The sequence below is a fragment of the Aedes albopictus genome, chromosome 3 (genome assembly GCF_035046485.1).
Source record: "Aedes albopictus strain Foshan chromosome 3, AalbF5, whole genome shotgun sequence".
Classification (NCBI taxonomy): Eukaryota; Metazoa; Arthropoda; class Insecta; order Diptera; family Culicidae; genus Aedes; species Aedes albopictus.
In genome coordinates, this window is record NC_085138.1 from 62,416,680 (window position 1) to 62,438,776 (window position 22,097).

Below are 22,097 nucleotides of genomic sequence, written 5' to 3' on the forward strand. Positions count from 1 at the left end.
ATGACAGTTGAAAATCGTTTATCGATGTTAGGGAAATCAACTGACTAACTACTCACGATTTGGATTCGTGACTGCAAGGACTGCAAATCAATGGGAAGTTCTAACTCGACAACACGTGAACCTTCTCGTGGCATCTATCCCTTATCCCTTATCTGTAGAGCCTTTGAGCCACTGCTTCCATTATGTAGGAATATTGTGGCATGACCCATGTTTGCTTTAGTGCTTATCAAATATCCTGTCACAATTGAGATGCGATGGACATTGGTTGATGTAGCACTTGATCCCAACTAGGCTCAACTCGTTTTATGAAGTCGATTACCCTGTTCGGATTAAATTGCCAAATTTCCAAGGGCTCTAATAACCCTTTCCCTAATATTGACGACCTTAAATTATATAGTACTCCACATTTGCATAGAATGTGTTCAGCAGTTTCGTTTTCCGTTTGACAAAAACGACATTCAGAAGATTGAATTTTACCAATCTTACTTAAGTGATATCTGCTTGGGCAGTGCCCAGTAGTATGGGACACGCTTGTATGGAAAAAATAAATCCTCGCTCCAGTCGACTTTTTAGATCCCATTTAGGTCCCATATGAACTGTACAAAATTTCAGCGCAATCGGTGAAACTATAATTTAGCGCAAGCGGTTCAAAGTTTTCATAGGATTTACTATGGGAAAAGTTACACTTTCAAACAAAAAATCCTGGAGGTCACCCTTTGTCTCCTTAATTCAAATCGATCAATGCTTCTTGTAGAAAAATCATTTATGAAACTTTCCTTCGAAGACCGCAAAACGATTGGATGCTTGTGGAAAAAGTTATTGATTTATTACCGATTAGTGATCCAACGAACGGCTTTTTGTTTTGTTTTATCAGCAGCACTGTTGCTGCCGTTGTTGCATGGGGTGGCGGGAGGCATCACCACCCCCAGAAATAGTAGCAGCCAAGGCAGCAGCTACAGTGCTGCTAATAAAACAAAACAAAAAGCCGTTCGTTGGATCACTCATCGGTAATAAATCAATAACTTTTTCCACAAGCATCTAATCGTTTTGCGGTATTGGTAAGAAAGTTTCATAAATGATTTTTCTACAAGAGGCATTGATCGATTTGAATTAAGGAGACAAGGGACGACCTCTGGGATTTTTTATCTGAAAGTGTAACTTTTCCCATAGTAAATCCTATGAAAACTTTGAGCCGCTTGCGCTAAATTATAGTTTCACCGATTGCGCTGAAATTTTGCACTGTTCATATGGGACCTAAAAGGAATCAAAAAAGTCGACTGGAGCGAGAATTTGATGTTTGTCCCATACTAGTGCCCAGTCATCAGACCGGTTATTACCCTAAGATATTTTTTGTTCAGATTTAATATGGCCTTGGCTTTTGCTGCACTGGGTCTTATAAATCTTTTAGCTTGTCTACAAGTATCCGTGGCATTCCAATTAGATTCTACCATAGACATTTCCCAGGTTTTAAGTTTCATTCTAAGAGTACACTCCGGAACTCCACAAAATGGTTCAGGACCAACAAAACACGATGCTGCACCGTGTCTTGCTAATTTGTCGGCTTTTTCATTTCCTTGAATTCCACAATGACCAGGAACCCAATATAGTATAACCTCGTTCCTAATGGCCAATTGCTTCAGAGAAAGAATGCATTCCCACACCAGCTTAGATTGGCACGTGAATGCCTTTAGCGCATTTAGAGCAGCTTGACTATCTGAGAAGATACAGATTTTGGCAAACCTGTAGTTTCTCTTGAGGCATGTATAAGCTAGTATGGGACAAATATCAAATCCTCGCTCCAGTCGACTTTTTAGATCCCATTTAGGTCCCATATGAACTGTACAAAATTTCAGCGCAATCAGTGAAACTATAATTTAGCGCAAGCGGTTCAAAGTTTACATAGGATTTACTATGGGAAAAGTTGCACTTTCAAACAAAAAATCCCAGAGGTCGCCCCTTGACTCCTTAATTCAAATCGATCAACGCTTCTTGTAGAAAAATCATTTATGAAACTTTCCTTCGAAGACCGCAAAACAATTGGATGCTTGTGGAAAAAGTTATTGATTTATTACCGATTAGTGATCCGACGAACGGATTTTTGTTTTGTTTTATCAGCAGCACTGCTGCTGCCGTTGCTGCAAGGGGTGGCGGGTGGCATCACCACCCCCAGAAACAGCAGCAGCCAAGGCAGCAGCTACAGTGCTGCTAATAAAACAAAACAAAAAGCCGTTCGTTGGATCACTCATCGGTAATAAATCAATAACTTTTTCCACAAGCATCCAATTGTTTTGCGGTCTTCGAAGGAAAGTTTCATAAATGATTTTTCTACAAGAAGCGTTGATCGATTTGAATTAAGGAGTCAAGGGGCGACCTCTGGGATTTTTTGTTTGAAAGTGCAACTTTTCCCATAGTAAATCCTATGTAAACTTTGAACCGCTTGCGCTAAATTATAGTTTCACCGATTGCGCTGAAATTTTGTACAGTTCATATGGGACCTAAATGGGATCTAAAAAGTCGACTGGAGCGAGGATTTATTTTTTCAATACAAGCGTGTCCCATACTAATAAGCACACTCCAAAATTGCTTGAATTTCTGCTTGAAACACAGTGGGACTGTATCCCATTGGTATAGCTTTATTGATGCCAGGGCCTACAATTCCAGCCCCTGTATTTTCACCCATTTTGGAACCGTCAGTATAAAATACAATAGAACCTGGACGTAAACTTGGCCCACCAGAATCCCAAACATAGCGGCTTGGTTTCACCACTTTAACCCTTTGGAGCCGGAGGGGTCATATATGACCCCGGCGATGAAACCGAGCATAACAAACGTGTTCGACACCAGCGAGGTTGCGTCGACAGCGGCGAAAAAAATCGGCTCCAAAAGGTTAAAGGGAACATCATAGTTGGTCTTCGTAATCATCCAATCTTCCACTGTTTTTATACTTGATTTCAGATCGAAGTCTCTAATGATCTTCAGATGACCCACAAGATCCCCGTCCATTGTTTTGTTGAAACGAATAAATTGCAGGGCACTTTTTGCCGCTTGCATTTGCACAAATTGATGCAATGGTAGTAGATTGAGAAGGGCATTTAAAGCAGCTGATGGTGTACTTTTCATTGCCCCTGTTATTGATATGCAAGCAAGCCTTTGAAGCTTGCTTAATTTCCTTTGAGCGGTTACCTCATTTGTTTTGGGCCACCAGACAAGTGAAGCATATGTTATTTTCGGCCGGACTATTGCTGAATAAATCCAGTATACCATATTTGGTCGAAGTCCCCAGGTTTTACCTAGGGCTTTACTGCAGACCCAAAGAGCATTTGTACCCTTTGTAATAACCTTGTTCAGATGAGAATTCCAGTTCAGTTTCTTGTCCAAAGTAACGCCAAGATGTTTGACTTCTTCTGAGAAGTGAATTCGAACTCCGTCTAAATAAGGCTGCATAAGACTTAATTTCTTCCTTCTAGTGAAAGGAACTATAGTGGTTTTTGAGGGGTTTACGTTTAAGCCCTCTTTCCTACACCATTCTAGCGTAATATTGAGCGCAAATTGTAGCCGATTAGAGATCGTGGCATCGAATTTCCCACGTACAATAATGGTCACATCATCTGCATATCCAATGATCTCAAAACCTTGATCAGCTAGCTTTTTAAGGAGTTCGTCTACTACCAAAGACCACAGCAAGGGCGATAATACTCCGCCTTGAGGACAGCCCTTCATAGATCTAACAGATAGTTGCGCACCTCCAAGATCAGCAGAAATCTCCCGATCTTTCAGCATAGCCATTATCCATTCTATTATGCATTTATCCAAGCCTCTAGCTTCCAATGCTGAACGCATTGAGCTGTAGGATGCATTATCAAATGCTCCTTCGATATCGAGAAAGGCAGCCACGGCAATTTCCTTGGCTTGAAGCGATTTCTCAATTTTATTTACTAGCGACTGAAGCGCTGTTATTGTAGATTTACCTGCTTGATACGCAAATTGAAATTTGCTAAGAGGTATCTCTACTAAGCTGGTTGACTTGATAAAGTCATCCAATACCTTTTCCATTGTTTTCAATAGAACTGAGGAAAGGCTTATCGGTCTGAAAGCTTTTGGAGTTGTTTTATCCCTTTTGCCAGCTTTCGGAATAAACACAACTCGAACCTTCCTCCATGCTTTAGGTATGTAGCCCAGAGTGACGCTAGCCTTGAACATTTCAGTTATAAGCGAACAAAGCACTTCTTTACCTTGTTGAAGTAGCGCTGGGAAGATTTCATCTTTCCCAGCTGATTTGAAAGGTTGAAAAGAACTCAATGCCCATTCGACCCTAGATGACGTGAAGATTTTACAAGCTTTTTGATAGGCATTTGTCGACCATACATGTCTTGCCTCGTCTGAGTCCTGCTCATCATTCAAATAAGGAATCGACCCTGGAAAGTGAGTTCTTATCATTACTTCCAACGTTTCCGAAGAATCGACGGTAAAGCTTCCATCTTCTTTTTTAAGGCTGCCAAGACCATTTGAATGGTCCTTAGAAAGGACTTTGTGTAGCCTTGCAGCTGTAGGGGCGTTGTTTATCTCTTCACATACCCTCTTCCAATCCTTTCGTTTGGCTTGCCTTAATTCTTTGTTATATTCTGATAGGGCCTTTTTATATGGATCCCAGTCAGAAGTAACTTTCGCCCTGTTAAACAAACGTCTAGATTTCTTTCTCAATTCCGCCAACCTGTTGTTCCACCATGATACATCCCTGTTTGATGAACTATGTTGAACAGGACAGCTGGCATGATACGAAGAGACCAATTTGTTTCCAATTTCATCAGAGACACCTTCCAACTGTGAAACCGAAGTAATTTGCTCTCCGTTATATGAAATTTCATTCAACAAATGGAAACGATAGAGATCCCAGTTTGTTTTTCTTGGATTTCTGAAGGTCTCCGATACTTGTAGTCCAGCTTTATAGTCAAACCGGATATGTTTATGATCTGACAATGATTCTTCATCGGAAACATGCCAGTTCACAATCTTGTCCGACAAGAGGTCGCTAGAAATTGTAAGATCCAAAACCTCTTGCCGGATGGCATTTATAAAAGTTGGAGAATCTCCTCTATTACATATGTCAATACTATTAGACGATATGTAATTCAGGAGATCTTCTCCTCTTTTATTAATATCAGAGCTGCTCCATATTGTATGATGGGCATTTGCGTCGCACCCTATTATAAATTGGGCATTTATTTTTTTACAGTAATTGATGAAATTCATGACCGAAGATGGAGGAACGTCTTCAACGTCCCCTGGGAAATATGCAGAAGCAATACATACCTCAGTTTTTCCCCGGATTGTTGGCACCTCCATTTTGATCGCAACAATGTCTTTCATAATGAATTCAGTAATTGGGACGAATTTTGTCCTCCTATTTACTACAATTGCAGTCCTTGGCTTGGACTGGCTCTCATCGTACACGAGTTTACAATTTGATGAAGAGCAACCTAATACCCTACCATTCCGGACCCAGGGCTCCTGGATCAAGCCCAAGTCTATGTTGTCTTTGGTAAATCTTCTACTAAGGACTGCAGATGCACCCTTCGCATGATGAAGATTTGCCTGAATAATCTTTATATAACTCATTTTTACAGTAATTATTTTTATTTTATTTATTTTTTTTTTTAATTTTACGGCTTACTTACCTTCTTACATGGGCACATTATTCCCTCTGCTGAAGACGGCATTGAACCGACGACTTACCGGCGTTTGTATTTTGCATATTGCGCGGTGGTTTTCCGTATCCATAGGCAGATGATTGCCCTTGGACGTTTGAACCAACATACCTAGAACCTCCACCAGCTTGATGGACACTAATCTCCGGACTGGCTTTTCTAGCAGGAAGTTCAGTTTTGGATAACATACAGGGCCCCCTGCCAACCCCACTTGTCCCTGGCATAGCTAGGTCTTGTTGGTCTCGAATAGAGTCCATGGCCACATCTTCCAGAGCATTTGAGGGGGTTTGCTCAGCAGTATTTAGTTGGCCAGAGCGTTTCTTTTTTATGAGAATCTGCCCATACCTGTAGTTTAATACAAACTGTCTTTCCCTGAGTTTCCGCAAAGAAGCATCGTCGACTGTAAGAACGAGTTCGACATGATCTCCTTGTATATGCCGGCGGAGAATCCTCCACGCGTCCGTAATGATATTATCGTTTTGGCTTTCAATGAGGGAAAGAATCATATCGTTGCTATATTTGCCACTCCATGCGAAGAAAGCGATCAGCTCGTCGGGACGTGGGATTTTATCTTCGTCCACTACTACAAGATCAGCTCCTTCCCATAGAGTTAGCGAGTTAAACTTGTCCTTGACCCACTCTGCTGTGTCCTTGTCCTGACATGTGAGCACTAAATACCCAGGACGGAATCGACAACAAGCAAATTTCGGTTTAAACTGTTCCCGTCGCTGCTGCACAACCTTCAACAGAAGAGCTTCCTGAACCACTTCTTGTTGGTCGGTTGAGAGTTCGACAGCAGGATAATTCGTTGGCAAAATTCCCAATCTTACCCTGCTAGCAATTTCAGTGTACGATGGCGCTGGAAGGGCATCTCGTTCCCGTCCACGCATTGCTTTTGGACCATATGGGCGTACTGGGTTAATGGAATCCCTGTCGTCCCCTACGTTCTCGTGGCATAACCGTAACCTCAATCGGACTGAATCTTATCTTCTGTTAGAGTTACAAATGTTTTGGGACACTTTTGGATTGGAATTTCACTGAATAGCATTAAATAGGGTCTGAGTGCCATAATTAATCTCCGCTCCCAAATTCATCCTATTCGAAAATAAGCGATTACGGCACCGATTGATTCCGTTGTTTTTATTTTCATGCGTGCTTACCTCTAACGAAAAACACAGAAATAAGAAACAAAACAAATAGCGCATCAATCCTTTGTTTTTCGTATGATAAAAATGAGAGCCACGTGCTTAATAAGGGAACCAATACCCTACCTTTCTATTGGCATGACTGACGCACTAGCTCCTGTGTGTCGACCTCCATGACGACCGACTTTTCCTTGATGAACACCTCCATTTTGGGTACTGGACGGTTTGCTGACTTCATTAACAACGCTGACGGATTCCTCGGAACAGTCCAGTTCTTCGATTAGCTTCATAGCGAATAGATTCCCTTCTTTCTCCCCCAATAGAGAAAGACATTTTCTGCTTTTAAACGAGATTTTTAGCCCTAGGCTAGTTATTCTCGGAACCCACGCTTCCCTTCTCTTCGAAGATAGATAGAACTCACATATTGCGAGTTTGTCGGGAGTGGGATTCGATCCCAGGTCCTCGGCGTGATAGTGACGTGCTTTATCACATCAGATCCGCTCCACGCCATTTTCTGCTTCACATGAACGACTTGTCCAGCACACTCTTCACGTTTTTTTTTCTGTTTATGTGATCTGCACACCAGCGATGTATGTCCTTTCCGTACGAATAGCTTTCCCTATTAAACGCCGGACAGTCTTTGGGTTCATGGGACTTCCCACACAGGTGACAAGTTATACGGACCTCACTTTTCACAGACTTCGATGCAAGTTTCTCTTCCCCAACACGTGACTGTTTGAAACCTAATCTCTTCGACGAATGTTGCAACGTGTTAAATATTTCCAACAACAAACATATCCGGAAACGCATAAACAAGAAAATTTCGGAGCTGGCACGACTGATCACGTGCTCGTATCGCAACAATGTACAGTGGTTATTCGGTTTTATCTCGGTCAAAAAAAACTGTGAAATAAACGAAACCGTGAATTTAGCGAAACGAGAAATACCTAAATGTATTTTTTTTAATCAAAATCGATCAACTGCAAAATTATGAAACGTACATAGTTCGCATTTTTAAACTGTTATAGTGGACTGGGCTATATAATGATGATTCTATATATAGATTTCGGAATGTTTTAGTACAAGTGTGACAAAAACGAAACTAAAATCGTGATAAAATCGAAATGAAAACCATGAATTTGGGCAAGTACAGGTCGGACTCGATCACCCGGAGTCTGGTTCTGATGCTTCTCAAACACATATCTATAGAACGGAGTTCTCTATAAAGCTGACATTTTTACATTTCGTCAAGCTAACTTTGATTTATAAGCAGTCAAAATTTCAACTTTTTACAGCATTCCGTTTGCGAGATATATTTTTAGGAAGGGCCAAAACCCGACTCCGGATAATCGAGTCCGATCTGTAAATTAGTGATAAAACCGAAACGCCACTGTATTCCGCGATGCAGTCTAACGACGCGTAAACAAACATCACGGATTCCTCCAAAGATTTCTTATAGAATTCCTTTAGGGATTTCCCCAGAGACCCTTTTAGATATTTCTGCAGGTATTCCTACATAGATATCTTAGATCTCTTAATGATACGTTTGCGGAAATTCACGGATAGGTATACGGAAAAAAATGGATTGTAATACGGAATTAACCACGTATGTGGCAGCCCTAATCCCACCTAATGCATCTGACAGCAGCCAACATATATCGTGTAGCCCAGGCATTTCTCAAGAAATTTCTCCAGAAATTCCTCCAGGTATTCCTCTAGGAATTCCTCCAAGAATTAGTCCAAAAATTCTTCCTAGAATACCTACAGGAGTTCTACTAGGAATTCCTTCATGTATTCTTCCAGGCATTCCTCCAAGAATTCCTCTAGAAATTTCTCCACGGATTTCTCCAATAATTACTCAGGCATTCCTCAGGGAATTCATCCAGTGAATCATGCAGGAATTATTTCATGGATTCTCCAGAAATTCATCACGGAATATCTCCATGGTTTCCTTTAGGAATTGTTCAAGTGATTCCTTCAGGAATTTGTCCAAAAATTGATCCAGAGATTGTCTAGGAAATTCTTTTGGGGATTTTTTCAGAACTTTCAGAAATCCTCCCATGTATTTCAGGGATTCCTCCAGGATTTTTTAATTCCTCTAGGAATTTCTCCATGGATTCCTCCAGAAATTCTTCTGGTGGTTCTCCAGCAATTCATCGCGATTTATATTGCAACAGTGCAACATTTTTTTTTTTTGTCTCAAGAGCAAACTTTTGTGTCTCTGACAGATTTTGGGCCGCTGAATCCGAATCCGGGCTAAGATTTGCTCCAGCACGTCACAATTTTGAGCTTTACCTCAATTTATAGGGCAAAATATGCGATTTTGGGCTTTTTTGATAGCAATCCATTGAGCATGGAAATATTTTTTTAAGCAATCAAAAGGGTAAATTTGTCAATTAACCCTCAAGCAGTCGCGTCTTTGACTACCTGCAGCGACACCGCGCTGACGCTGTGTACCACAAGCGTGCATTTTTCATGGTGCGTGTACTCAGTACACGACGCGGCCGCTCCCGGGTTAACATCTAAATTAACGACTCATGCAAGATATTTTGTTTTAGCAAATGAAATTTAAAAGATTTCAGCATTTTATATTAGCAAACATGCAAACTTTTTGAGGGTGACTTGTATGGGAAATATCGTACCTAACTTAAATCACTTAAAACTATCATATTTGATTTCGTAAAACGAAATATTTTGCATAAGTCGTTCATTTTGATATTTATTGACCAATTTACCCTTTGATTGCTTAAAAAAATATTTCCATGCTTAATGCCTTGCAGTCAAAAAAGCCCAAGATCGTATAATTTACCCTATAAATAGAGATATAGCTCAAAATTGTGACGTGCTGTGCCCGGATTCGGATTCAGCGGCCCAAAATCTGTCAGAGACACATAAGTTTGATCTTGAGACAGACCAATAGTTAATTTTTGTTTCGCTGTGTTACCTTACAGGGATGCTCACTGGAGCCAGAAAACTCTTCAAGAAGTCATCTAGGAATTCTTTAAAACATTCTACAAGAAATATTTTTGGAGTTCATCCACGGATTTGTTCAAAAAAAAAATCCATCCTTGTATTCCTTCAAGAATACTCCCTGAAACTCCTGCAATTCTTTTCCTTCCCTCCTGAGATTCTTTTCTTTCCAAGAAATGCTTAGGAAAGTTACCCATGGATTTCTTCAAGAAGTCCTCGAGAGATTCCTCTAGGAGTTTTTCCAGGGATGTTTTGAGAATGTTCCTTTAGACATTCATATAGGGATTCTTCCAAAATTTGTCATGGAATGCCTTCAGAAGTTTCTCCGGGAATTGCTTGAGGGTTTCCTTCAACAATTGTTTTTTTTTTTTGGAATTTTTCTAGGATTTCTTCAGGAAATCACCAGGAATTTCCTTCCGAAATTTGTGTAAGGATTTTGCCAGGAATTTATCTTGGAATTTCTCCAAGAAGTTGCCAGAAAATATTTCAGAAATTCTTTCAGAAATTTATTCAGGAATTCACTCAAGAATTCCTTTAGGAATTTTTACAATAATTTCTTTAAGGAAGACTCTTTCGGAATCCTCTCAGTGAATTCTCCCGGAATTTTTCAAGAATTCGTTCTTGAATTCCTACAAGAAATTCTTTTGGAATACATTCCAGCAATTCGTGCAAGAATTCCTTTAGGTGTATTCAAGGATATTTCTAATTAATCTTTTTTGTTAGAGTTCTGCGGGAGTATCTCCAGAAATTTATCTAAGGATTCCCTTTTGAAATTCCTACAGGGATATCTCGAGGAGTTTCAAGGCTGTTATGAGAATACTTTCACGAATTCTTCCAAGGATTTATCCGAAAATACGTCAGTTGTCATTTCTATAGGGTTATACTCTGAGATGATCATCTTACTCGAGTATATGCAGTACATGAGTATATAAAAGTCAGGCTTATTCTGTGCGACGTGTGAGGGAAGACGATTGGAGTTTTCTTACTTGACGTGAGACTACTAATGCAAATCGAATGGGATCGAATCGAGCCGACCTTTGTCACCTTATTTGTTTCGTCTCACTTCGCAGAATAAGCCTGACTGTCTTTAGGGAAATACCGGCAAGGATGTATGTGCTCGGAAAAACACAGCTGAAGATTTATTCTTGAAGGAATTAGAATCCAGGTCATTACAAGATTGCTAATAAGCATCCATAGACACTGTTGATTTTTATTTGGTTTTAAATTCTTCGGAGTTATCTCTATGAAAAAAAATACCAGGAGGAATCAGTGGAGAATCCTTGGTAAAATTTCTGGAGGAATTACTCGAAAAATTAACCCAGAAACCTTACAGAAGGATCCTGAAGAAATCCCGCAACTGTAGAAACCTCTAGAGGAGTTTCCAAATAAACCCCCCGAATAATTTCTGAAGGAATCCCTATGGGCATCCTTAGAGGAATTCCTGGAAAAATGCCTGGAGTAATTCCCAGAAGATCTATTGGAGCAATTCCTTTTGAAATCTCTAAAGAAAGCCCTGCTAGGATTTCAGAAGTTTCTGGAGCAATCCACGTAGGTATTTTTAACAAACCTTCTGTATTGCTATAGCAATTCCTGGATAAAAACATCTTGAACATTGTGACTGACCCGAAAATAGTGACCAAGTCTTCAAAAAGTGACTCGCTTCACGTTATAATTATCTTCGTTCATGGGGTAAGAGGAAATAGGACTTACCTCTGTAAAAGATTCCGCTATCCTCCAAAGGTTACGTTCTTCCTCATAAAGTTGGCCACATTGTGCATAATAAATCATTGTTCCTATTTATTACTCAGCGGTACAAAATACCTGTAGACCCGCGCTGTGTTCCTTTTCAGATAACTACCCCAGCCCTCGGCTGCTCTTAGCTTCCGCTCCTCGGCCTCCTTGATGGCCCTCAAGCGTTCTCGTTCATCTTCCAGCTTTCTCATCGCTACATATTCCACTATGTACCTCAGCAGATCTCCCAGACCGTTGATTTTCTCATCCACCACCGTCAACCGTCCCACTCCGTCGCTGGTGGTCTTCTTGATTGCCTCGAACTGCGTATTCCTGTAGTAATAGTTGATGGAAGTGGCAATGATTCCCAGCAGGGCACCCACGCAGGACCCAATAATGGACCAGTATTTGACGTTGTTGGCCTGCGTTCGCTCCTTTTCGTGCGATGTCTTAACGGACGCAGTCAGATGCGAAAACAGCTCGCGCTCTTCCTGGTCTACGATTTGGAATATCTGATTCTTTTCCTTCTCCCGCGCCATCACCTAAAAAACAACGGAAAGGGGGTAAATAGTTGACGATTTCTCTGCGATCCAGATCAACAAAACTCACATCGAACTCCTCCTTGATCAGTTCCACGTACCGATGCTCACCGCGCACGGCCTTCTGCAACTCCACATGGATATCCTGCAGCTGCTTCCGGATCAGTGTCAACTCCAGCAGGATATGCCGTCGACGTTCCTGCACTAGCTGCAGTTGGTTCTGAATTTCGATCACCTTGCTCTGGGCGGCAATCACTTCGCTCATTCCGCTGAATTCGTTGTAGAACGACTGAGCCTCGTAAAGTTTACTTTTGGCCAGATCCAGCAAACTGATTCGCCGGATGGCCACATTGCTGCCGGAACTGGCCGATTGCCGTGCCTGATGGCGACTGGATTCCGGCTCCTGGAGGGTTATGTACTCGAACTGACCTGAGGCAGACTGTGGAGACGAATCCGGCTGAGCGGAATCGCTTTGTTTTTGAGATGAGTAATCACGGATGCGAATGATGTAACTGCTGCTTCCGTGGAAGGTCCTCCAGCCGGGTGCACACATTAACTTTTTGGCGAGCATTTTGGGTTACTAGCTAATTGTTCCCAAGAGGGAAGGATTATAGTAATGATAACAAATGCATTTCAATACAAACCGATTAAATGCAACGTCGTAAAACTAATAAATTTAATAACAAAACTTGAACCAAAATCACTGAGAAATCAGGAAATCGTCGTACAGTCCGCTGCAGTTTTGGAAACGTTATCAGAGAACTGTCACAAAAGTCAAAACAAACCCAGTGCGAAAGCAATGGCAGCATTAGTACAGTGAAGCCAGAGAAAATAGGTAGAGAAGCGAAGAGTGTGAAGCCAAAAATACCTTATCGAACCGTCAAACTGGTATCCTATCGAGCAAAATCAACAAACCTTGACGATTACCGCATAAGTGAAGATAAGTATTGCAATCATTTGAAACATATTTTTACCAAAGTTTTTAAAAATCATGGATAACAGTATAAATAACATTGATTCCTTGAATTAATGAAAATTGTTCCATTTTGGAACATCAGTTTGATAATGCCCAGTTAATAAAACAACAGTATAAATAGTTTTCAAACGCGGTATGCGAGATAGGCACTACCTTCGATGGGTGGATTAATCTGCTTTGCTGCAGTTGCCAGCATCCGAGCGATGAAATCAAAACAGAAAAAGTGTTGCCGTTCTGGCGGCTGTTCACTCTTCGCTTCTCTACCTATTTTCTCTGAGTGAAGCCAGAGAAAATAGGTAGAGAAGCGAAGAGTGAACAGCCGCCAGAACGGCAACACTTTTTCTGTTTTGATTTCATCGCTCGGATGCTGGCAACTGCAGCAAAGCAGATTAATCCACCCATCGAAGGTAGTGCCTATCTCGCATACCGCGTTTGAAAACTATTTATACTGTTGTTTTATTAACTGGGCATTATCAAACTGATGTTCCAAAATGGAACAATTTTCATTAATTCAAGGAATCAATGTTATTTATACTGTTATCCATGATTTTTAAAAACTTTGGTAAAAATATGTTTCAAATGATTGCAATACTTATCTTCACTTATGCGGTAATCGTCAAGGTTTGTTGATTTTGCTCGATAGGATACCAGTTTGACGGTTCGATAAGGTATTTTTGGCTTCACACTCTTCGCTTCTCTACCTATTTTCTCTGAGTGAAGCTTTTATATTTCGGTACAGCGCACAGAAAAATTACGAATGGGGATTAGGGGATTTAGCCATGACCAAGGGAAGATTCAAAAATTACGTCCATCGTTTTTCGGGATTTCTAGACCCCCCCCCCTCCCCCCTCTGTCACGCAATTTCCCTATACCCAATACACGTACTGTCACACTTTTCTAGACCCCCCCCTCCCCCAAATGTTGGACGTAATTTTTGAACGTTCCCCAAGCAGTCCAATACAAATCCAATCCAAATCCAATCCAAATTGATTGATTGATTGATTGATTTGTCTTTATTGTAATTGTAATTGTAATCGTAATTGTAATTTTTATTGAAAACGATAACCAGTTAGTTTACACTTTTTATTAGAGAGACTTTCAGCCCTTGGCTTCCCGAATAAAAAATACAGTAGAAAAACCGAACGTTATATTGTAACAGTACTATTTAGAACCATATTTTTACAATAGACACCACTGTAAAAATAAAAATACAAAAACAATAAGATGTAATGTTGGATACCATACCGTGAATTGTAAATAAGATTTTTACAATATATTATACAGGTTGTTAAGTATCGTAACAATATAAAAAAATATTTTTCTCCATATTGACCAATCCAAATTCCTGTGTGGTAGTGGTTTGTGTTCAGATTTCCCGTGTTAATCTATCTGTAAGAACTTTGTAAACATCTTTTGTTCTCACGTATATGGATAGGCTTGCATTAGGTTTCGTGAGACATTTTTTGGACAACTCAATATATTTTTTTGCAAAACCATACATTTTATTGTTAATGAATTGTTCAAAATACTGATACGTGGGTTTAAATATATCGTACATTGTATGGTACATGAATGGTTTCAAACAATAAAATGTACCGTAAATAAATTGTTTTTAATTGTAATTTCACTACTGGTTATACATTTAATCAAATGGTTTTGGAATGGTTCTCTTTTGTTATGTTGAATTGTTTTACATTACATAAACCATATATTGTTATATTATCTTGCCATTTTCCTCCTGTTAATGGCATCTTAGGCTTATTAGATTTATTAGAATGCGCTTTGGGAATTCCCAGAGCGTTTTGGATAATCCTACATATATAGGATCGCCCACGTCTAAGTCTGAGTAGTCTCTGATTGCATTAGCAGTTGAAGCTTAGGCTCCCATTTCCCACCAGCCAGATAACCGGGTTTCGCAAACTAAGCATTATTTGTGGCAACACTTTGAGCGGCATGATGGAACTATGCCGAGCGCGCTAAGTGTTATTAGACCACTAATGTAGTTGCATGAAGTGGGTGACGAGGTACATAAGTATCATTACAGCGTGCTTAACCGTTATTGCAATATTGAGGCACCAGTTTGACTAAAGTTTGAAATACATAACAACTCATGAGATAACTGTCAAGTTCGATTCAAATATAAGTTAGGTTAAAAAGCGAACCCGCAGATGAACCTATATTAAAAGTCATTTCAGTGTTCAGTCCAGTCCATATGTTAAAGATGGCTCTACGTCAAAGATAAAGTTTGTCAACCGCATTTGATTCGATTGTGGTCGAAGGCAAGTTCACATGAGAGAAGAGGAGAAAACTCCCCTAAATGCAAATACAGAAAGAATAGTGTTGAAGTGTTAAACTCATCTACTGATTTACGGTAATCTGACCTGCATCTTTCCGGGTTGGCCTACATTGCATTCGTATTTCTCTCATCGCACTCTACACGCCAAGCCCGCCCTCGAGCCCGCCATATCTCTTGGACCCCTGCTTGGACCTGCAGTTCTTAGGACATCTGGTTTACCACTGATTGAAACATGTTATTGGCATTAACCCTTTGGAGCCGGAGGGGTCATATATGACCCCGGCGATGAAACCGAGCATAACAAACGCGTTCGACACCAGCGAGGTTGCGTCAACAGCGGCGAAAAAAATCGATTCCAAAAGGTTAAATTGATGTTTCAACTTATTCACTTTTTTTTTTCTTTCCTTTCCTTTGCATCAATAAAGTCACAAACATCAACAAAACAAAGCACGGAAAAAATCTTAAACTGAATAAATCTGGTGTTCGATTTGAATAGGTCGAATCTGCATAGGAATCACAGCAAACATATACGATCTATTCAAATCGAACACCAGAAATAATTAAAAATTCACGGAAAAATAATGTTTCGGAAAAGTGAATGGTTCAAACACAGACAAACAGACGTAACACTTCGAACATTTCTCGATATAAATCATAGTCACGAAAACATATTCGCCCAATACTAAAATGACTAAGTTTGGCCGACCATCAACTAGATGGCGGTAGTGAGCAAACGTCAAACTCGAACAAAAACGATGTGAGCGCCACAGGTGGGTAGTTGGCCAACTATCAAATTATGAAAAAGGTCGTTAAATCGAAGTACGATTGGAGTTATCAGAGTGTTACGTCTGTTTGTCTGTGGTTCAAACGTAAGAAAAACAGTATAATATATTGTTACATAAAAATCCAATGTAAATGTATAGTATAGCGAACCATTTCATTACAATACACTTTATTGTAGCTGGTACACTGTATGGTGCAGGAATGGTTTTCACCATACACCCTATGGTTAGTTTTTATCCGGGTTCCAATCCAAATCCAATCAAAATCCAATCCAAATCCAATCCAAATCCAATCCAAATCCAATCCAAATCCAATCCAAATCCAATCCAAATCCAATCCAAATCCAATCCAAATCCAATCCAAATCCAATCCAAATCCAATCCAAATCCAATCCAAATCCAATCCAAATCCAATCCAAATCCAATCCAAATCCAATCCAAATCCAATCCAAATCCAATCCAAATCCAATCCAAATCCAATCCAAATCCAAATCCAATCCAAATCCAATCCAAATCCAATCCAAATCCAATCCAAATCCAATCCAAATCCAATCCAAATCCAATCCAAATCCAATCCAAATCCAATCCAAATCCAATCCAAATCCAATCCAAATCCAATCCAAATCCAATCCAAATCCAATCCAAATCCAATCCAAATCCAATCCAAATCCAATCCAAATCCAATCCAAATCCAATCCAAATCCAATCCAAATCCAATCCAAATCCAATCCAAATCCAATCCAAATCCAATCCAAATCCAAACCAAGTCCAATCCAAATCCAATCCAAAACCAATCCAAATCCAATCCAAATCCAATACAAATCCAATCCAAATCCAATCCAAATCCAATCCAAATCCAATCCAAATCCAATCCAAATCCCATCCAAATCCAATCCAAATCCAATCCAAATCCAATCCAAATCCAATCCAAATCCAATCCAAATCCAATCCAAATCCAATCCAAATCCAATCCAAATCCAAACCAAATCCAATCCACACGCAGATTAAAACAAATCATCAAACAAGGTTGTCAGTAGTGGGTTTTTTTACGCCAACAGGGTTGCTAGACTCAAATTAAAAAAAAAATGCATTGCATGAGGTATCGTCAGCGGCGTCATGGTCGCGATTTTTTCCGCAGTCAAGTTCGCAGATTGTGAACAATCCTCGGTACCCACTTGCGTAATTTATGTTTAGTCCCTTACTGTCAGAGCTGTCAGATCGGTGTAACACGCTAAATATAATTTACACAAAAAGCAATTTACACGGAAAAAAATACACGGTAATGAATATTTATTGGGTACCGGACTGGACACAGAAAATTTGATGGTTTTCTTTGGTACATCGAGGTCTTGAAGTTAGTCTATGGTATCGTTCTTCAAACCAACGGAGGTAGACGGTAGTTTTCCCCAGGACTTTCTTTCTTCCCACTTCCGAAGACAAACAAATCTTCTATTATTTTAATCATTTTTGTTCTGTATAATTTTTCATGCTAATAATCGTTCTGGTTTCTACGTGTTTCCATCAACGTGGGTGGTTCCTATTCGCTCTCGCACTTGGTTCATATCTCCATACTCCTGCACTAACTACCATTCCCATGTCATTCCACTGTCCCATATGTCATTCCACTAAACTGAACTGCAGGAATTAACTATACACTTTCCTTTGTCAACGCGGGTAAAATGATACATTCTATAGGTTTTTTTTCTTGTAACACATGCAAATGGCGATTGTTTAGCATTTTTATTTTATTTTGTTCATCCTCGTTGAATTCGCTATATAACGCTGTAACATATGTGTGTTACATCTGGATGATTTCTTTCTAGGTCTCACTGTATATGTGCGGGGTGGTTGATATTTGACGTATGTCTCCTCTCTCCTACTGTTCTATTATAATTGGGTCTGTTTTCCAATAATTGTTTGCTACTTTATACGCTATAAGTCTGTTTCCGGTGAACAATGAACTGCTCTAATGGGAGTTTCGTAATTTTGCGGGATTTTAACACCGACTCAGCACTATTTTTTAACGATACAGATTGAAATGGTGTTATAGCGCGGTATGCGAATATTCAGGGATGTAGTCGTTTTGTGGTGTGCATGAGACCGAATATGGTCGGTTCTGATATAAAATTTGCTAACTAAGGAGTTGTCTATACTCTTTCGTAGGTATCTTACCTTTTTGAAACAAGAGTTCAGGGGAGCATTTATTCCTCAATTCGTCCTATGTTCAAAGATGTTTAGCAGAAAATACCGGCTGCTTTTGTATTGAAAAGACGGTTTTACGTTAACAATTACAATTTGCATAACAAAAGTGAGCCTACATTTGTAAGGTTTCCTGAACACTTGAAAATGAAAATGATTATTCATAGTACCAGTCTAAGCACTAACCTAAAATGTAAACGATAGAAACTGCTTGAGTTTGTTCCACTAGAATATTAAAGCTAGAAAGTATAACAAATGAGCGGGTAAATGAAATTTCAAGAAAGTTGTTCACTTTAAAACTTATCTCATACTTAACTATCACCGCACGTTTCTTTTGACGTTTGTTCGTCTCATTCATAACTTCAAGCATACGTAAAATTGCTACAGGCAAAAAGTTGAGTTCTTACTTGACTAAACAGAAAAATCTTACTGTGTGAACACGAAAATGAATCAAAGTTTTTTCCTTAAGCTTCCAGCCCTGCGTCAGGGATTCAGACTCGTAGAAGGCTTGTACACAGTTAACCATATACCCGAGGCCCATCGAGGCTGCGAGTTCACCACGCCGTATTTGCGAACTGTTCCATTAGTTAAGAAATGTAACCTTCCTGTTGTGGGCGTGGCCGGAACCCGCAGCCAAGCCACGCTGGGCTTCCTTCCTAAAACTAAAAGTAAATGAAACTCATCACTCTTGTCCGTTTTGAATTGCTCGCTCAAATCGGAAGCTGACGGTCGTCATGATCAATCAATGAAGATGGTGTCACAGCTATATAATTGTGATGGATACAGCATTCGTGTGGGCTCCGAGGTCTACCGAATACGCGAAAGAAACGGGCAGTGCGTTCTTCCAGAAAACTTAAAACCACTACAAATAGTCTGAAATAAGCTTTTTGCAACTCTGACGTTCGCACTAAATCTCGTAACTGCTCTCTTAAACTAAGGGCGCTTCATCGGAACGGAACGCGATCCGGCTCCTCTGGAAGCTACTACCTGTTCTCCTGCTGTGAAGACCTATGTATGTATGTAGTGTAGATCCACCAATCCACCAATCTAGTGGGAATCGACAAACTCGTACAAACATCTCGGCACCTGGTTGTGGTATTCTATGGCGTGACGCTGCAGGACTCGGGCGGCCAGGCAAGACAGGCGGGTATACTTGATCGGGTTGACCAGCTCGTGGAGGCGTTGGTTCTGCAGCAGCGATTCGAACGTGTCGCCGTCCAGATTTTTGGTGTCCTGCAACAAGATTGAGGGGAATTATTGAAACGTTTCAAGTCGGTTTAGACTTAAGAGGACAAATTTAAATTGGATTTGGATTGGATTTAGATTGGATTTGGATTGGATTTGGATTGGATTTGGATTGGATTTGGATTGGATTTGGATTGGATTTGGATTGGATTTGGATTGGATTTGGATTGGATTTGGATTGGATTTGGATTGGATTTGGATTGGATTTGGATTGGATTTGGATTGGATTTGGATTGGATTTGGATTGGATTTGGATTGGATTTGGATTGCATTTGGATTGCATTTGGATTGGATTTGTATTGGATTTGGATTGGATTTGGATTGGATTTGGATTGGATTTGGATTGGATTTGGATTGGATTTGGATTGGATTTGGATTGGATTTGGATTGGATTTGGATTGGATTTGGATTGGATTTGGATTGGATTTGGATTGGATTTGGATTGGATTTGGATTGGATTTGGATTGGATTTGGATTGGATTTGGATTGGATTTGGATTGGATTTGGATTGGATTTGGATTGGATTTGGATTGGATTTGGATTGGATTTGGATTGGATTTGGATTGGATTTGGATTGGATTTGGATTGGATTTGGATTGGATTTGGATTGGATTTGGATTGGATTTGGATTGGATTTGGATTGGATTTGGATTGGATTTGGATTGTATTTGGATTGGATTTGGGTAGGATTTGAATTTGATTTGGATTGGATATGGATTGGATTTGGATTGGACTTGGATGGATTTGGATTGGATTTGGATTGGATTTGGATTATATTTGGATTGGATTTGGATTGGATTTGGATTGGATTTGGATTGGATTTGGATTGGATTTGGATTGGATTTGGATTTGATATGGATTGGATTTGGATTGTATTTCGATTGGATTTGGGTAGGATTTGAATTTGATTTGGATTGGATATGGATTGGATTTGGATTGGATTTGGATTGGACTTGGATGGATTTGGATTGGATTTGGATTGGATTTGGATTAGATTTGGATTGGATTTGGATTGGATTTGGATTGGATTTGGATTGGATTTGGATTGGATTTGGATTGGATTTGGATTGGATTTGGATTGGATTTGGATTGGATTTGGATTGGATTTGGATTGGATTTGGATTGGATTTGTATTGGATTTGGATTGGATTTGGATTGGATTTGGATTGGATTTGGATTGGATTTGGATTGGATTTGGATTGGATTTGGATTGGATTTGGATTTGATATGGATTGGATTTGGATTGTATTTGGATTGGATTTGGGTAGGATTTGAATTTGATTTGGATTGGATATGGATTGGATTTGGATTGGATTTGGATTGGATTTGGATTGGATTTGGATTGGATTTGGATTGGATTTGGATTGGATTTGGATTGGATTTGGATTGGATTTGGATTGGATTTGGATTGGATTTGGATTGGATTTGGATTGGATTTGGATTGGATTTGGATTGGATTTGGATTGGATTTGGATTGGATTTGGATTGGATTTGGATTGGATTTGGATTGGATTTGGATTGGATTTGGATTGGATTTGGATTGGATTTGGATTGCATTTGGATTGGCTTTGGATTGGATTTGGATTGGATTTGGATTGGATTTGGAATGGATTTGATTTGGATTGAATTTGAATTGGATTTGGATTGGATTTAGATTGGATTTGGATTGGATTTGGATTGGATTTGGATTGGATTTGGATTGGATTTGGATTGGATTTGGATTGGATTTGGATTGGATTTGGATTGGATTTGGATTGGATTTGGATTGGATTTGGATTGGATTTGGATTGGATTTGGATTGGATTTGGATTGGATTTGGATTGGATTTGGATTGGATTTGGATTGGATTTGGATTGGATTTGGATTGGATTTGGATTGGATTTGGATTGGATTTGGATTGGATTTGGATTGGATTTGGATTGGATTTGGATTGGATTTGGATTGGATTTGGATTGGATTTGGATTGGATTTGGATTGGATTTGGATTGGATTTGGATTGGATTTGGATTGGATTTGGATTGGATTTGGATTGGATTTGGATTGGATTTGGATTGGATTTGGATTGGATTTGGATTGGATTTGGATTGGATTTGGATTGGATTTGGATTGGATTTGGATTGGATTTGGATTGGATTTGGATTGGATTTGGATTGGATTTGGATTGGATTTGGATTTGATATGGATTGGATTTGGATTGTATTTGGATTGGATTTGGGTAGGATTTGAATTTGATTTGGATTGGATATGGATTGGATTTGGATTGGTTTTGGATTGGATTTGGATTGGATTTGGATTGGATTTGGATTGGATTTGGATTGGATTTGGATTGGATTTGGATTGGATTTGGATTGGATTTGGATTGGATTTGGATTGGATTTGGATTGGATTTGGATTGGATTTGGATTGGATTTGGATTGGATTTGGATTGGATTTGGATTGGATTTGGATTGGATTTGGATTGGATTTGGATTGGATTTGGATTGGATTTGGATTGGATTTGGATTGGATT

General features: G+C 39.6%; 2 protein-coding genes across 3 annotated transcripts in view; both read right to left on the bottom strand.

Moving 5' to 3' along the window:
* Positions 1-11,586: 11,586 nt before the first annotated feature.
* Positions 11,587-12,844, bottom strand: LOC109399746 (mitochondrial potassium channel). Its single transcript, XM_019672264.3, has 2 exons — positions 12,161-12,844; positions 11,587-12,093 (listed from the first exon to the last, which is right to left on the bottom strand). The coding sequence occupies exons 1-2, from the start codon at positions 12,659-12,661 to the stop codon at positions 11,614-11,616; spliced, it is 981 nt and encodes a 326-aa protein (XP_019527809.3). The 5' UTR covers positions 12,662-12,844; the 3' UTR covers positions 11,587-11,613.
* A 4,747-nt stretch (positions 12,845-17,591) lies between these two features.
* LOC109413762 (protein fem-1 homolog CG6966) overlaps positions 17,592-22,097 on the bottom strand; it is a 275,206-nt gene continuing 270,700 nt past the window's right edge. For both annotated transcript variants that reach the window (XM_062859912.1, XM_029871374.2), the window contains exon 8: positions 17,592-19,576. In XM_062859912.1, coding sequence (XP_062715896.1) covers positions 19,391-19,576 — 186 coding nt within the window. In that variant the 3' untranslated portion in view covers positions 17,592-19,390. The remainder of the gene's footprint in view (positions 19,577-22,097) is intronic.